At 53.6% G+C, this 17,041-nt stretch overlaps 1 protein-coding gene across 2 annotated transcripts in view; it reads left to right on the top strand.

The window, feature by feature from the left end:
* Positions 1 to 16,739, top strand: part of KIAA0319L (KIAA0319 like) — a 120,344-nt gene extending 103,605 nt beyond the window's left edge. For both annotated transcript variants that reach the window (XM_058678731.1, XM_058678734.1), the window contains exons 13-21: positions 2,337 to 2,485; positions 3,383 to 3,534; positions 4,203 to 4,341; positions 5,758 to 5,917; positions 10,156 to 10,298; positions 11,017 to 11,139; positions 11,441 to 11,531; positions 13,423 to 13,514; positions 15,759 to 16,739. In XM_058678731.1, coding sequence (XP_058534714.1) covers positions 2,337 to 2,485; positions 3,383 to 3,534; positions 4,203 to 4,341; positions 5,758 to 5,917; positions 10,156 to 10,298; positions 11,017 to 11,139; positions 11,441 to 11,531; positions 13,423 to 13,514; positions 15,759 to 15,946 — 1,237 coding nt within the window. In that variant the 3' untranslated portion in view covers positions 15,947 to 16,739. The remainder of the gene's footprint in view (positions 1 to 2,336; positions 2,486 to 3,382; positions 3,535 to 4,202; positions 4,342 to 5,757; positions 5,918 to 10,155; positions 10,299 to 11,016; positions 11,140 to 11,440; positions 11,532 to 13,422; positions 13,515 to 15,758) is intronic.
* The last annotated feature ends 302 nt before the right edge of the window (positions 16,740 to 17,041 follow it).

Raw genomic sequence — 17,041 nt, 5'->3', positions numbered from 1 at the left:
TCCCACAGGAAGCAAAATAAGCCCAAGGGGAAGCTAAAAGCATTCTCCATTTCTGAAGGTAGCAGCCATTGTACAGGCTGGGTTTTCTGTTTTGTTTCTGTGGTGTTTTTTTTTGTTTTTTTTTTTGTTTTTTTTTTTTGATGAGGCACACTAGAGATGGGTGGAACGGGCGTAATTTGACTGGAAACCACTTAACTGCGTTGGTTTCTAGAAATTATCTCTCTCTGCTCTTATTTCTCTATTGCAGAGAGCGTGCTCTCCCTCAGCCCAGTATGCTTTTATTATAATTGCTTATTGAAGATACAGCTGGTAAACCTTTCAGCCGGGTTTCGTTAGCACTAAGCAGAGTTCAAGCTCAGCATTGCTTCTGAGAGGAGACTGTGTTTCAGGAGATGCCTCTAGGGTCAGAGGTTCTGAATCTAATAAGCCCAACAAAATAAAGCAAACACTGGTGTCTGCAGATTTTGCTGGCTCTTGTGTAGTTTCCACACAGCGTGGGACATTCAGATCCTAGAGCAGAAGGGCTGTGCTTGCTCCCTGCAGCCTTGTGCTCCGATTCTGGAAGGAGCTCGGTGCATGAGGCCCCGAGGGGAGGCAGGGATCCAGGCCCCCCTGGTCCCCTGGCCCCCCTGGTCCCCTGGCCCTGTCCCAGTCCTGGAGGAAGCCTTTTGCTGATGGAGCTGCTGAGAAGATGGCTTCGTCCTGAGAGTGCCTCTGCGGCCTTGGCTCATTGCCTTCCCTCGAGTTTTTGTCAGGAGGAATTTGGACAAGTGATAAAGAAATGTATAATTTGCTTCTTTACTGAGCCGAGCTAGCTACCGGGCCAGAAATGCTTTTCAGAAACTTTTTTTTTAGAGGCAGAGAGAAAGAGCCTGAGAAAGGTGGCCTGTCCACTAGTTTACTTCTCAAATGCCCACCACGGTTGGGGCTAGGCCAGGTCATTGCCAGGAGCCAGAGCTCGATCCGGATCTTCCCCCTGGGTGGCAGGATCCCTGTTCTTGAGCCATCTCCTGCCGCCTGCCACAGTGCGTGTTAGCAGGATGGGCTGTGGGCATCTGAACCACCAGACTGGATGTCTACCCAGAAACCTTGCTCTAATGGTTATGCTGATTTGTGCAGAGAGGTTTCTTTCTTCCTTTTACAAATCGGTACAGAGAAGGATTCTAGCTTTCAGAAGCTGATGTAAAGGATAAGGCTAAGACATATTTGAACACTAGGGGAAGTGAATTTTGTGACCAGCAGGTAGCTTGTTGTTTGGGATCAAGTGGCACTTTGTCCAAATGGAATATTTTTTTTAGGCTTTTTAAAAATTTTATTTTATTTTATTTATTCATTAATTACATTGTATTATGTGTCACAGTTTCATAGGTACTGGGATTCTCCCCACCCCTCCCCAAACCCTCCCGCCATGGTGGATTCCTCCACCTTGTTGCATAACCACAGTTCAAGTTCAGTTGAGATTCCCCCATTGCAAGCATATACCAGACATAGAGTCCAGCATCTTATTGTCCAGTCAAGTTCAATGGCTTCTTAGGTATACCCTCTCTGGTTTGAAGACAGAGCCAGCAGAGTAGCATCCCGATCAATTAAAAGCTCCAACATACCATCAGTAAAAATTTACATCATTATGGAATTAACTGATATAGTAATGAGTAGCCAATATGTTAAAAATAAATGCTAGTTCTTAACCACCTTCTGTGACCACCTCATTGACATTTCAATTTTAGTTTATACACAACATATAACATTCATAACATAACATGTTATACATAACATCATATCATCTTAAATTAAGGCAAACATGTGGTATTTAACCTTTTGGGATTGGCTCATTTCCCTTAGCATTATGGTTTCCAGTTTGGCCCATTTGGCCACAAAGAACTGCATTTTGTTTTTTTTAATAGCTGAGTAGTATTCCATGGAGTAGATGAACCATAGCTTTCTTATCCAATCCTCTGCTGATGGGCATTTTGGCTGCTTCCATGTTTTTGCAATTATTGATTGTGCTGCTATGAACAAAGGAGTGCATGTTGGTTTCTCATAAAACAAGTGTTCTGGATATATTCCTAGGAGTGCTATTGCTGGATCATACGGTATGTTGAATTTGAGTTGTTTGAATGTTCTCCATACTGATTTCCATAGAGGCTGTACCAGCCTGCAGCCCCACCAGCAGTGGAGTAGGGTTCAAATGGGATATTTTTAAATGTGTCCTGCTAAAGCCTGGGAAACAATAGTTTGTATCTTAGCAAAGGCAGTAGCTGTTTCCTCCTGCAAGATAAGGGTCAGGAGCGTGGACACAGGTCCCCCTCCACCCTCTGGTCACTGTCTTTCTCCAGGGGACCTGATGGGGTGCAGCTCGAGAATGCTAACAGCAGTGTCGCCACCGTGTCTGGACTGCAGGTGGGGACCTACGTGTTCACCTTGACTGTCAAAGATGAGAGGAACCTGCAAAGCCAGAGCTCCGTGAACGTCATTGTCAAAGAAGGTACGTCCCTGCCTCTGGCTTGGGCAACAGCTGAGGCATGTTGCTCGCTTCAGTGGCTACAGAATATATTAGAACGAGGTGGGGCAGAAGGGTGAAGTGAGGGCAGTAGGTTTTTTGCTTTTCTAAAACAACCTGTAATTGAGAGTGACCATAGGGTGAACTTTTCACTTCTTTGCTGCTCTCTTCTCCCTTGCTCCCAGCCGACTACCCTGAACAGGTAAAGGATGGAGGGCTCTTCCTTGGAGTTTTCATTTTGCCTCTGTGCTGAGTCCGTGACTCTGGCTGCAGTGACACCTACTGGCAGGCCTGAGGATAACAACGCTGCACTGCAGCCTCCTGTAGCCGCAGGCCCGAGCTGACTCAAGGCCAGGATGAGTTGACCTAGCTCTGGCTTGCAGGTGCAGTGACCAGTGAGCACCTGTGAGAGGGCCAGAAGCTAATAGTGGGAAAAACCATCAGATGTGCAGGCTGTGTACCTTGAGCTCCAGGCCCATATACTGAGCTTAGTAATTACTGAGCAAAGCATCAAACGGGCCCAGAATAGGAGAGAGTTCCCTCTCCCTTTTCTCTCATGAGTACCAAGGCAGGAACCAAATACGGTGTTCAGAGACCAGCGCTTTAAGAGATTTTCAAGAATTGTTGGTGTTGACTCATGAAACCCAAGGTCTAAGGCTTGAAACTGCCTTGGCTTTTTGTTTACTCCTTGCTGTGCCCTGGTATCAAGAGCACAGTTCTCTGGTGGGACGGGAGACCTACACACTATTGGTTACTGTCATGGACAGACACTGAAAATATTTTGCCATTTAAGGTGCTGTTGGTACTTAACTTCCCGAGGAAGGAAGGCACCTTCCTTCTTTTCTAGAATGTCGTATGATTTCAGTGATTCTCTTTGGCTAGAAATGAACAAACCACCTACAGCCAGGATAACTGCGAATGTGGTGATTACCCTGCCCACGAACACAGCAGAGCTGGATGGCTCCAAGTCCTCAGATGACAAGGGAATAGTCAGCTACCTCTGGACTCGAGATGAGGGCAGCCCAGCAGCAGGGGTAAGTGTGCAGGAGCTGGGCGTGGTGGCGAATGGCCACATGAGGATTAGGTAACAAGATGGAGCCGAGGGGGAGACCAAGCATTTTAATACATGTTTTTAAAGATTACTTATTTACTTATTTGAATATCACAGTTACACAGAGAGGAGGAGAGACGGAGATCTGCCATCTCCTGGTTCACTCACCAGATGGTCACAGGGCCCGGACTGGGGCAAGTCAGAGCTAGGAACTAGGGGTTTCATCTAGGTCTCTTACATGAGTACAGGGCCCCAAGTACTTAGGCCATCTGTGCTGCTTTCCCCAGGCACATTATACCTGGGAGCTAGCTAGAAAGTAGAGAAGCTGGGACTCTAACCAATGCCCACATGGGGTACCAGCATTGCAGGTGGCAGCTTTATTTGCTGTATCCCAATGCTGACCCCATCAGCATCTGTTTTAACCAGGAAGCCCCCAAATCCAATGTAGATTATTCTCTAAATGACTTGCTGAGTGTCATTCTGTATGCTAGTCCTCTGCCCTTATCCTAGCAGCTGTGGCCTGAGCTGCCCAGGGCTGAGGCAGTCCAGCCAGGATGGGGGTGGGAGGAGGCTCTGTGCTGGCAGAAGCAGGCACTCTGAGAAAACAGCGGAGTTCTGTCCTGCAACTGGCTGTGTTGTCCGACCCTACAGGAGGTGCTAAACCACTCTGACCATCACCCCGTCCTCTTTCTTGCCAACCTGGTTGAGGGAACCTACACCTTTCACCTGAAAGTGACTGATGCGAAGGGTGAGAGTGACACAGACCGGACCACGGTGGAGGTGAAGCCAGGTAAGTTCCTTCTGTGATGAGCCTGTCTGGGCCTCTGTCCTGAACTCCTTCCCCTCAGCCAAGACAGAGCTGGATGGCATATGTGCTATCACCTGGAGTCCAGAGATCCCGAGCTGAGGAATCCTCAGGGACTGACCCAACAGCAACCCTCCTCCCCATGCAGACAAGCCATCCCCCTGTTCCCGCTCAGCTCAAATGGAGAGACAAACTCTGAGAGGGCAGGGCTTGCTCAACGTCACACAGCGGTTGTGTCAGAGCCAGGCCTCTGTGCCCCTCGTCCAGCCCTTTCTCAGCATGTGACTGTGGACAGTGGGCCCAGGGTACTCTGGGAACATGAGCTCAGGGATGGCTTGAGTCATGCAGCTTCCAGCTGCAGAAAACCATGCACTTTTCTAAGAGAAGCTTCAGGCCTTATCTAACTACCCCAGACAGGTAAAGCAGCTGACATCCTGTGCTTCCTTGAGAGATTCAGAAATAAGCTGTCCTTCCTAATAGAAGCAGGTTTTTGTTTTTGCTTCAGAGCTAATTTGGTGATAAGGAAGAACCAAATGTGGAGGTGGGGAGAACTTTATAAATCACTGGGCTTCTGAGGAGAAGGCATTAGCTTCAAACCTCCTCTTCATGATGTAGGCCGGGCTCTTGTACAGATGATGGAGATGGGATGGTGCCTCTGTCTTTGTCCTGGCTCAGGAAGGACAGCAGACGAGACACTGTGAGGTCCCCTTAGCTTGGAGACTCACAGACAGCCTGCTGATGGTGTGGAGTACACATGAAAACAGGCAAATGGCACATCAGAGTATGTGAATAGCTTGTTCCGCAGCATCCGCCTTTTACTTCCAAGTGTAGAGCAGTCTTTGGGACATATCCATAAGTAAAGCACAATCAACCCACAGTTCTAGGGTTTAAAAAGTCAGTGCAGCTGTGTGCCGGTGCCCAAGGAAATCCCGGTTTCTTGGCCTGGATTTTCCGTGGTCGCTGAGCTGGAACCTGGAGGGCCAGATTCCTTTCCCCTCCTGCGAGGAGCTGAGAGGGAGTTTTTCCCTGGAGTAGACAGAGCTCAGCGAGTCCCCGACAGTGACCAAATCAGGAGAGGGTGCCTACTTCGCACCATGTAGGTGAAGATCCCAGCCATGCCAGCCCAACAGAAGCTCTGTAGTATCGAGGGCTCAGAGTTCCCTTCTCTTCCTGCTTCCCTTCCCTGACCCCTGGGGCCCCCTAGCCTGTGTGTGGTCGCCCACAGATAGCCAGGAGGACGGGCATGCTGAGCAGCTCCTCCAGCCAGCCCCAGTGCCCAACCAGGGCCCTTCCACTCAAAGAAAGGCCAAACGCCTTCGCTCCACAGCACATGCACCGTGGCTGGCAGGGCTGCATTCACGCTCCGATTCTAAAGCCATGACTGGTCCACGTGCCTTCCAGATCCCAGGAAAAGCAACCTGGTGGAGATCATCTTGGACGTCAACGTCAGTCAGCTCACTGAGAGGCTGAAGGGGATGTTCATCCGCCAGATTGGGGTCCTGCTGGGGGTGCTGGACTCCGACATCATTGTGCAAAAGATTCAGCCGTACACGGAGCAGAGGTAGCTGGGCAATGCCTGGGGGGAGAAAAGGAAAGACCAGGGCTCCCTGGCCTTCTGGAGCGAGCCGAGAAACAGCATGGATAGGCAGAGAAGGGTGGGTCCCCTGGCCAGGAGTCCCTCACGGCATCCATCTCTGCCCTGGTCCCACTCGCTCACTCTGTCCCTAGACACTCAGTGGGGTATGGGCAGGGTGGAGGAGATGAGCTGGTTTGGAAGCCCACAGTCTGTTTCAGGACAGTCAGGTGCACATAGCACATGCAGTCCATCCTGGAAATGCACAGGTGAGAACAGTTAAGTCTTCCCGAAGAACAAGGGGGCAGGGGGTGAAACTTACCAAAGCTGACCTAGGGGAACCAGGTGCAACTTCAGGTCCAGGTCCCATGATGTGAAAGGGTAGCATGTCTTCAAGAAGCAACCAGCTGGTGCAGAAACCCCAGGGTGGGATATGAGGCTGGCTGTGGAGACACCAGAGACGTGCACGTTAGCTCTGAATGTCTGCCCAGGAGGACCCTCGTTACTTGGTTGTGTGTGTATATGAGAGGTGCTTGTTTTGTTTTTAAAGCAAGGAAATCCTTTAAAAAAATTTTTTTTTTTCTGTAAGGAGGCTAGATGAAAATAGGGAGGAACTGCAGGCTAGGGAACCAGTCAGAAAGCTTCTAGAATAGTCCAATTGAACAGGCCTTAAAACCTGAATTAAGGTGGTGGTGGAAGGGAAAAGAGCTGTGGAGGTGCATCCACGGGACGCGGTGGTCCGGCGGAGTGCCGTTGATGAAGTAGTGATGCTGAAGGTGTCGGTGCAAGTCTGAGGAGATAGCCCAGGCCGTCTGCCCAGCTGGAGGGACAAAGGGAACCTGTTTGCTCTGGCGAGCCTGGGTGTATTGCAGGTGCAGGGAGAGAGATGCCAGCAGACACTTCCAGGAGGATTCTGGAACTTGGGTGGGAGGAAGAGCCAGAGAGACGTGGAGTCACCCGCATGTGGGCAGGGGTCACAGGCATGAGGACAGAAGAGTCCCCAGTGGGAGAGTGAGGAGGGAAGGACAGAACTGTGGAGAACAACACCAGTATTTCAGAGGACACAGAGAAAGAGGTAGCAGAGGAAATGAAGAGCAGTCAGGGAGGCGGGAGGAAGGCCAGGAGAACACCTGTCCAAGGCAGATACGTGAGCCTCGGGCGGACTGCCAGGAAGGTGCAGAGGGGACGGGGTGGTGCATAACAGACGGCTGCAGGTCTTGGGGTCCAGCGCAGGAGAAAGGAGGAGGTGCCGGTGTGGGTGTGATTGTGTTGGTCCAGCGTCCTGGCTTCCATCTGAGGGGGCGGGAGGGAAGTGAGAAGCAGCTCTGGGGAAGGCTGCAGAACTGGGGTCCTAGCTGAGGGCTGAAGCAGCAGGTGACAGAGGTTCGAGACTCGAGCTCTGCAGTAGACATGCTGGAAGCTTCTCTGAGCTTTTCCTGGGCCCCACCCCCCACCTGCAGCCAGGAGGGGCTGTGCACCCAGGAAATCTCAGCCCCTCAGCTGGCTGTGATGTGCACTGGGCCTTGCAGGCTGCGAGGCAGTGTGATGAGACCTTTTTGTTTTTGCTTAAGCTGTGCTCAGCAACTCAGAGGCAGAACAAGGGCAACGGCTTGTAGTTTGTTTTGTTTTGTTTTTTGGTAGTAGTTATGTGAACGGCAGTGTTAACAGAAAAAAAGGAAAGCGAGACAGAGAAGGAGACATCTTCCATCTGCTGAATCATTCCCCAGAGCCAGGCCAGGCCCAAGCCAGGAGGCTGGAGCTCCATCCGGGTCTCCTAGATGTCAGGGATCCAAGCACTTGGGCCATCTTCTGCCCTTTCCAGTCATATTAGCAGGGAGCTGAATCAGAAGTGGAGCAGCTGGGACTTGAACCAGCCCTTGTGAGGGGTGCTGGCATCTCAGGCAGCTGTTTAACCTGTGTCACAGCACCAGCACTGACCAGGGGGCTCTTGCAGAGCAAGCCTAAGGAAGAGAGAAGCATGTGAACTCCTTTGGGTTCTGATTTGGGTGATTGACTTAGTGTAGGAATTCAGCAGCAGCATGTTGCAGGAGCAAGAAAACACGCCCCAGTGGGCAAGCCTGAGGGCCTTCCACTCACACGCACACGTGCGCACACAGAGCTCTGAACTGTACCCATCAGGGAGCTCTGTGGCTGTGGGAAAGTTACTGTACCTTTCTGAGCCCATTTCATCACCTGTCAAAGTACCAGTATCTGCTGCTGAGGGGAAAATGAGATCTTGGTGTGGTCCCTAACACGTAGTACTCCATTAAAGGGTTTTGCCCCATATTGGAGGGCTCTGTGGACGATCTGGGGTAGATACTGTCATAGCGTTTGTGCGTGGAGATTGGCCACACAGGAGAGGCGTGGGGAGAGGAGATAAAGATTTGAGGAGCTTTGATGTAAAGACAGAAATGCATCTATAAACATGGATAGGAAACCAGGCAAAAGCAAGGGGAAGCATGTTTCTTGATTCTGGAATTCCTAATGCCCCACTCATCCTCACCGTGCAGCAGGTTTCCCGAGGGTCACTGCTTCCTGAACTTCGATGTGTGACACACATAACGTCATCCTGTCCATTTGGGACTTTGGGATAAAGAGACAAGTGGCCCCGGTGGCCCAGGGCAGCAGGATCCACAGGCCCCACCCAGCCGTGCTGCCTGTACAGGGCATCGAGATCCTAGGAGGACCGACATGGAGACTGGATTCTGTGCTGCTCAGATGTGAGCCTGTTTTGTCTCAAACAGAAAAAGATCATCTGTACTGGCCACACCATGGTGTTGCTTTTGTTATTATTGTCATCACAGCCATAGTTTTAACTTGTGGATAATCTTTAGTGCACTTTGCAAAGCACAGCAGTTTGTCTTACAAGCAACCCAGGAGGAAATCCAGCAGCACCACTGGCTTAACCTTAAAAAGGCTGGCAACAACAATGTAGCCCCAGCCTGAGCCCTGGTGTTTTCATCCAGTAGCTGGCCATTTGCAGTGGGTCCTCCTGTTAGCTGGACCAGCTAGAAGTATTTAAAAAAAAATGTGGCCCAGTGAGGTGGCCTAGCAGCTAAAAGTCCTCACCGTGAACATGCCGGGATCCCATATGGGCACTGGTTCTAATCCCGGCGGGCCTGCTTCCCATCCAGCTCCCTGCTTGTGGCCTGGTAAAGCAGTCGAGGACGGCCCAAAGCCTGGGGACCCTGCACCTGCGTGGGAGATCTGGAAGAGGCTCTGGTCTCCTGGCTTCAGACTGGCTCAGCTCTGGCCATTGCAGCCACTTAGAGAATGAATCAGCAATGGATGGAAGATCTTCCTCTCTGTCTCTCCTCCTCTATGTATATCTGACTTTGCAATAAAAAAGAAAATAAATCTTTTTTTAAAAAATGTACTGATTTATTGAAAGGCAGAGAGAAATATCAATCTTCCATTCACTGGTTCCCTTTGCAAATACCTACAGCAGCCATGGCTAGGCCAGGCTGCCACCAGGAGCCAGGGTCCCCCTCCACATGGATGGCAGCATCCAAGGACTGGGCCAACACCTGCTGCCTCCTGCGGCACTCAGGAGTATCAGGCTGTCCTGGAAGCAGGGCTGGGACTTGAGTCAGGCACTCTGGTCTGGGGAGGAGGGCTTCCTGGTGGCAGCTTAGTTGCTGTGGCAGATGCCTGCTCCAGCTCAGGGTGTTTAATGGGCTTTGGGGTGGGCTTCATGACACAGCAGTTAGGCCGCCTCTGGGGACTTCTGAGTGCCATATTGGATACCGCTTGAGTCCGGCTGCTCTGCTTCTCACTAGCTCCCTGCTAATGGACCTGGCAAGGCAGAGGGCTCCTGTCAGCCATGTGGGAGGCCCTGGGGACCTCCCAGAGCCTGGCCTTGGCCTCACCCAGGCCTGACTGTTGCAGGCCTTTGAGGTAAAGCAGATCAGTGGATGGAAGCTCTCATTCTCCATCTCTCTTTCCATCATTCTGCCTTTCATAAGCAAATAAATCTGTAATCAAGAAGTGAAGGAATGGACTTTGGAGTCAGATGTAACAGATTTGGGATCTGGCTCTGCTGTAATTAACTGTGTGACCTTGGGCAAGTTACCCCTCTGAGCTCCCTGTTGTCTCCATAGACGGAGAGGACGCTGATAACCCTGACCGAGTGTGCATACACTTAGAAGGTGCTGAGCACATGGCGCCTGTCGCTGCTGTGGCCGCGGACAGCTCCGGCTCACTCCCGCTGTTGCGTGTCTCCACAGCACCAAGATGGTGTTCTTCGTTCAGAACGAGCCTTCCCACCAGATCTTCAAGGGCCATCAGGTGGCAGCAATGCTTAAGAGTGAGCTGCAGAAGCAAAAGGCAGACTTCCTGATATTTGGAGCCCTGGAAATCAACACTGTCAGTGAGTGATGTGGGGACGCTGGGGCAAGACTACCCGCTTCCCTTGAGTCCCTGTGCCCGGGGCACACGGGCCCAGTCAGCCTGCATGGCTGTCATCAAGAGTCCCGAGTCACTGCTGGGTTCTGAACCTGGGGCCTGGGGAGGCTGCAGGGGCGCCGGGAGCTCGGTCCAGGCAGATGTAGGTTGTTACTGTCCCTGGCCTGCGCCTTTTAATTACACAGGTTGGCATGGGTGCAGGATATGTGACTTTGGGGCCAGAGAAATCACAAGTCATTTCATGTCCTCGCATGACAGAATACCACTCTGACTGATTTCTTCAAAATTGAAACAGTGGTTAGATCCACTCCTAGGGCTTGTTACTTATTACTTTAATAGACACACAGATTTCAAAACTTTGTGTTCTTACAGATTTCAAAGCCATGTTCAGTTATAATTTCTTTCCTTTGTAGTAATAAATGTGTTTTTTAATTTTGTAATTGCAATCTCCTCTAAGAGGGTGGTGAGACCAAAGGAAGGCAGGCAGGGTGCCTGTCTGGCGGCCTCTAGCTGCTCGCGTTTCATGGCCATGAGCCTGTGACAGCAGGCCGTGCACTGCCTGTCACAGCAATGGGGCAGGTGTCCTGGGAGCTTCCCCAGGGGGTAGCGGGGTGGCAGGCTTTGGGGCATAGCCTCACAGCCCGTGACCCCAGCTGACCTTTTCCCTTCTCTGCCACCATCAGCGTGTCAGCTCAACTGCTCAGACCACGGCCACTGTGACTCGTTCACCAAACGCTGCATCTGCGACCCATTTTGGATGGAGAATTTCATCAAGGTGCAGCTGAGGGATGGAGACAGCAACTGTGGTGAGCTGCTGGGTGGGGCAGACCAGCTGCACTGGCCGCCGGGCAGCTCCGTCTCCTGCGGGCAGGGTGGGGAGGCAGTCAGGAGAAACACTTTGCATACCTCCTGAGGACTTTCCTGCGAAGCAGGACCAGCTGAAGCCTCCGAGTATCTCTGCTGTGGGGTCACCAGCACAGCTGATGCAGGGCTCTCGGAAGGGGCAGGACCATTGGCTGGCCTCATGGGGAGAAGCTGCTGGCAGCGCGGGGCAGCCCACACTTGCCTCCTGACCTGCTGCCCTGCCTTCTCTGGTTGTCTGGGCAGAGTGGAGCGTTCTGTATGTGATCATCGCCACCTTTGTCATCATTGTGGCCTTGGGAATCCTGTCTTGGACCATGGTCTGTTGCTGTAAGAGGTAAGACAGCTCTCCTTCAGGGTTCACCTGGACTGCTGCTCACAAATCCATTCCTCTAGGAGGTAGTTAGCTCCTTCAGCAGGGAAGCACCGTGCGGGCGCCCTAGGCAAGATTAGGGTTGAGGACCAGCGCAGTGGCCTAGCAGCTAAAGTCCTTGTGTTGAATGTGCCAGGATCCCATATGGTCGCCGGTTCTAATCCCGGCAGCCCCACTTCCCATCCAGCTCTCTGCTTGTGGCCTGGGAAAGCAGTTGAGGATGGCCCAAAGCCTTGGGACCCTGCACCCACGTGAGAGACCCGGAAGAGCTCCTGGCTCCCAACTTCGGATTGGCGCAGCACCAGCCGTTGCAGTCACTTGGGGAGTGAACCAGCAGACAGAAGATCTTTCTGTCTCTCCTTCTCTCTGTCTATCTGACTTTGCAATAAAAATAAATAAATCTTTTTTTAAAGAAAAAGATTAGGGTTGACCTGACACTCTCCATCCCCAAGACCTGTGCAGGGAGGTTTCTCCACTGCCATCGCTGCCAAGGGCAGAAGCACCCCCTCTTGCCAGGGGCTTCCACCGTTTGCAGCCATGGTAAGCAGGCAGGCCTGGCACTGGACCTGGATTCCACCTCTAACCTGCGCAGCACACCCAGTGTGCCATGGCTGCTGCCCCACTGCAGGAGCACAGAGTGAGGTGCGGTGGCCACGGCCCTTGTCTGAGGCTGCCGGCTAATGATGCAGCTCTTCACCTTTACAACTGACCTCTTGTTCTGTCTTGATTCGCTTACTGTGTCAGCCATGTCCCATATAACGGTTCCCTTTTATTTCTTTGAAGATTTATTTATTTAGTTAGTTAGTTGAAAGGCAAAGTTAGAGAGGGAGAGACGAAAGATCTTTCATCTGTTGATTCACTGTTCAAATGGCCACCATGACTGGAGCTGGGCCAGTCAGAAGCCAGGAGCCAGGAAGTTCTTCTAGGTTTCTCATATGGGTGTAAGGGACACAAGCACTTGGGCCATCTTCCGCTGCTTTTCCCAGGTGTATAAACAAGGAGCTGGATCAGAAGTAGAAGTGGAGCAGCTGGGACTTGAACCCACACCTGTACTGGGATGCTGATGCCATAGGTGTTGGCTTTGCTTGCTATGCCACAGCACCAGCCGCAGTATTTTCTATTTCAGTGCACACAACCTTTTCTGATTTTACAGATGAAGAAACTTAGGTTCAGGAAAAGTATATCACCTGTCAGAGGAGGCCTGATAGGGAGGGCCAAGGTCACCCAGGCGTATAACCTGCTAGACAGCCGAGGAAACTATAAGGGTTAAGGAAGATGCCCACCAGCCAGATACTCACCATTTACGGCTGTGTTGGGGCAGCAGGTGCCTCTCTCACCACCCCAAGCAGAGGGTTATTACTATTATTATTATTATTATATTATTATAGAGGCAAAGAAATACAAAGGTTTAGAGAGAGCCATCCCATCTGGTGGTTCACCCCTCCAATGCCTACAATAACTGCAGCTGGGCTGGGGCCAAAAATGGTAGCCAACACTCAACCTGCCGCCCCACCCCTGTGGTAGCAGGAGTTCAGTTGCGTGCCACTGCCTACTGGGATCTACGGGGTCTGCTGGGGTGAGGAGCAAGAGCCAGGGATGGAGCCCAGTGTTCTGCCGGGAGACACCCGCATCCTGAAGGACGTCCTAACCCCTCGGGCCATCTGCCCCACTTTGCCTTCTGACGGGTCCACCCTTTGCTTGCACCCTTTGCAGCTCCCATGCCTTGTGCCTTGTCCCAACATGGGCAGGGACCAAGTCACAGCCCCGTCCCCCCAGCTACTGAGTAAATGCAGACACCCCAGGGGCCAGCCCAGGCCCACGGAGCCTCTGTCCTGAGCAGGATTGTGTATTTTAGGCAAAAAGGAAAACCCAAGAGGAAGAGCAGATACAAGATCCTTGATGCCACCGACCAGGAGAGCCTGGAGTTGAAGCCGACCCCTCGGGCAGGTAGGGCCCAGGTTCTGGGCATTCTGTCTGCGGGCTGGGCTCTCTGTCTGCAGGTGGGTAATGTAGGGCCTGGGTGCTGAGGACCCCAACTGTAAACAGGACAGGTAGGGTCCAGGTGCTTGGCTGTGAGGGCTGGGCAGGTAGGGCCTGGGTGCTGGGCTCTCTGTCTGCGGGCTGGGCAGGTAGGGCCTGGGTACTGGGCTCTCTGTCTGCAGGTGGGTAATGTAGGGCCTGGGTGCTGGGCTCTCTGTCTGCGGGCTGGGCAGGTAGGGCCTGGGTGCTGGGCTCTCTGTCTGCAGGTGGGTAATGTAGGGCCTGGGTACTGAGGACCCCAACTGTGAACAGGACAGGTAGGGTCCAGGTGCATGGCTCTGAGGGCTGGGCAGGTAGGGCCCGGGTGCTAGGCTGGCGCTCCGTCTACAGGCCAGTAACGTAGGGCCCGGGTGCTGGGCACTGCATTTGGGGGGGGGCAGGTAGGGCCCTGGAGTGGATGGGGCTGCTCATGGCTGGGCTGGCACTGCATGGTATTTCCTAGCTTGGAAAAGCATTCTCCGGGTCTGCTCTCCTCTAATCCACTTGGCCAACACATCACGGTCCCATGGAGCCCTCCTCTGAGATGCATCTAGAATTCCCTGCCTCACTAGCTCACCATGCCTCTACCCAGAGCACATTTTGTCCCATCCCCTCCTGCCCTCAGCAGTTCTTTACACATCAGCCACAGCACTTTCTTGAAAACATGAATAAAATCAGCCCCGTAAACACCCCTGCTGGCTCCCGTGCTCTGGGCAGCAACCACAGCAAGGTCCCCACATACTCGTGCCCTCCATCCTGGCCTCGGGCCTTCCGGGCAAGCTGGAGCTGGTGTGTTGGAGAAGGCTGGTATTTGCTTGAGGATAGTTCTGGAGAGAGTTGAGGAAATGAGGCTGCAGGCTTGATGGGCCAAGTTGGGGAGAATTCTGAAGGTTAGCTGGAGGAACCAGGCCTTTGTTCTGACACTGCATGGAAGTGACATCCTAGGAAAAGCGGCCTGGAGACAACTTGGAAGCTGCAGAGGGGAGAGGTTGCAGGGGGGAGGCCCCCAGAGGGCTGCATGCAGTGGTTGGAGGAGGAGGTAATGAGGGGGGAAATAAGGGGTGTCACAGAACTGGGGAGCAGGCAGTCAGGCCGCCTTCCGGGAGCACAGGACTGCACAGGTGACAGGAGGGCAGTCAGTATGGGACAGGGAGACGAGCATGGACGGAAGGGTCGTCCCGGGCCCTAGAGCACCTGCATGGACAGTGAGGCGGGCACTCACGCTCACAGGCAGTTCATGCTTTCCATTTTCTTTTTTTTTTCTTTAAGACGGCATTACAGAGAGAGTTGGGCACACACAGAAACAGAGCTTCTGTCGGCTCATTCTGTCCCCTCAGTGCCACAGCACTGGCCATTTCCATTTTTCTCTCGAATGACGACAACTGCGCCTTGGTGGACATGGGTGTGGATGTCCTATGGGCGTGAGCCTCAGGGTGGACTTGCTGAGTCACGGAGACGTGTGTTGAGCTTTTGTTGGTGCACACACTTCTCAGCCAGCATGGTTTGGTGGGTGATATGCACCTGGTGCCTCAGGCTGAGCGACAGTGTGTGGTGGCCAGGCCTGGTGGAATGCGAAGAGCCCGTGTACCCACTGGTACCCTCCCATGTGGCTGTGGGTGGGAGGCAGCTGCTGCACGCTGGGAGGATAGGCTGAGCTCCCATCCGCAGGGCCTGTTCTCCTCCTGGTCAGGTGCAGGCTGCCTGCGCACTTCTGTGGTCCCGATGTTCTGCCATCTTGAGGCCAGCCGGCAGGTGGCGCCGCAGGCCTGTTCCAGAATGTGAGTGAGGCCATGTAGGCTCCAGACCCAGTGGAGTGCAGTTCTAGGGTGGGTCCTGGTGACAGGTATAGCTGGGGGAGGGAGGGGGGCGTCCTCAGCCTGTGCAGCCCAGAGCACTGCAGCTGAGGCCGGAGGCAGGAGGGCAGGGGGCTGAGTAACCCCTGCAGCTGCCCCAGTGTTGGGGAGTGGGGTCGCAGGCACCAGCCCGCTGATGCTGCGTGGCTCACACCAAGTGTCTCGCTCAGTCACTGCCATCATTTATTTGAAAAGCCAAGGGCTACAGCAGGACAGAAAGGTGAACTTTCCTCCACAGCTCCTGGGACCGCGACTTTGCCTGTCCCTCAGCTCCTCCCCGGCCAGGATGTCTATCCTGATGGTCTGCTCTTCCCTGCAGGCGTCAAGCAGAAGGGCCCAGCACCGAGCAGCAGCCTCATGCACTCCGAGTCGGAGCTGGACAGTGATGATGCCATTTTCACATGGCCCGACCGAGAGAAGGGCAAGCTCCCACACGGCCAGAACGGCTCAGTGCCCAACGGGCAGACCCCGCTCAAGGTCAGGAGTGCACGGGAGGAGATCTTGTAGCTGCCTGGCCTGAGGCCTCAGGGCTGGGACTAGCAGTGCACAGCACCCAGGGGCCACTGCCACCCTCTGGCATCTGCTGATCACTCTGTGCCGTGCCCCGGAACTGCTGGTACCCAAACCCGGACACTCCAGGAACCATGAATGAAGCTGTGAACCAAGGGGCTGTTCCCCAAGCCTGTCCAGTAGGCCCCAGCCACTGCACGCCCCAGGGCCTTGGTTCAGGTTGCAGAGCTCTCCCTGGCACGGGGCAGACACCCTGGCTGCCCTGCAGCTCCTGCCCCCAGTGAGGCTGCTCCCAGGGCATGCCTGGTGAGCTACCCGCCCCACGTGCCCGGCTGCAGCTCCATTGGGAGGTGGCAGGTGCACTCCCTCTGTTCGGCAGCTCTTGGAGGGTGTGGGAGGATGGCCTAGGGTGGGAGGGACCCCTGGCTGCTGGGCTGTAGGCAGATGGATACCCCCCTTCTCGGCCAGCACTTGCTGCTGCGGGGCTCAGGCCCCTACTCCTGGCTGAGACTGCACGGCCTTGGCAGGGAAGCCAGCCACGGCATGCACCCTCTGTCCTCTCCCTGGGGCCCTGGCACAGGGTCTCAGGGCATGGGCACCTACTCCCCCGGGGCTTGTGGCTGCACACAGGCAACCTTGACTGGAAGGATGAGTTTCCTGTCTTGGTGCCTACCACCCTGGTGCCTGGGGTTGGGGACTGGGGGATCAGGGAGAGACTTTTTAAAGAAACTTAGAATTTCTACTACTGCACTACTGTTGTTGTGATGATTAAACTGGCTATTTAATTGTGTGTTGGCCTGCACTGCTGTGATCCTGCCTACTCCCTGTGGGGGGCGCCACCTTGCCGTGTCCTGCACCTCGCAGCTTTCCTTGACCCAGAAGTGGGACGCATCCTCCTGTGACTGAGCTTTAGCCCCGCAGCGTCCTGAGCTGTCCGACTGCCTCACCCTTTGGGTCCCCTTCCCCGTCAGTTCCGGGTGGCCACGTGCCCTAGTTGTGTTCCCTGTTCCCTGTGACATTTGGTCAGCAGGTGGCAGACAGGGTGGACAGCCTTGGACGTCCCAAGGGAAGGCAGGGAGGGACGGGGCAGTA

This window comes from Ochotona princeps, chromosome 2 (genome assembly GCF_030435755.1).
Source record: "Ochotona princeps isolate mOchPri1 chromosome 2, mOchPri1.hap1, whole genome shotgun sequence".
Lineage (NCBI taxonomy): Eukaryota > Metazoa > Chordata > Mammalia > Lagomorpha > Ochotonidae > Ochotona > Ochotona princeps.
Note: the sequence above shows the minus strand (reverse complement) of the source record. Positions and strands in the feature narration are given on the sequence as shown.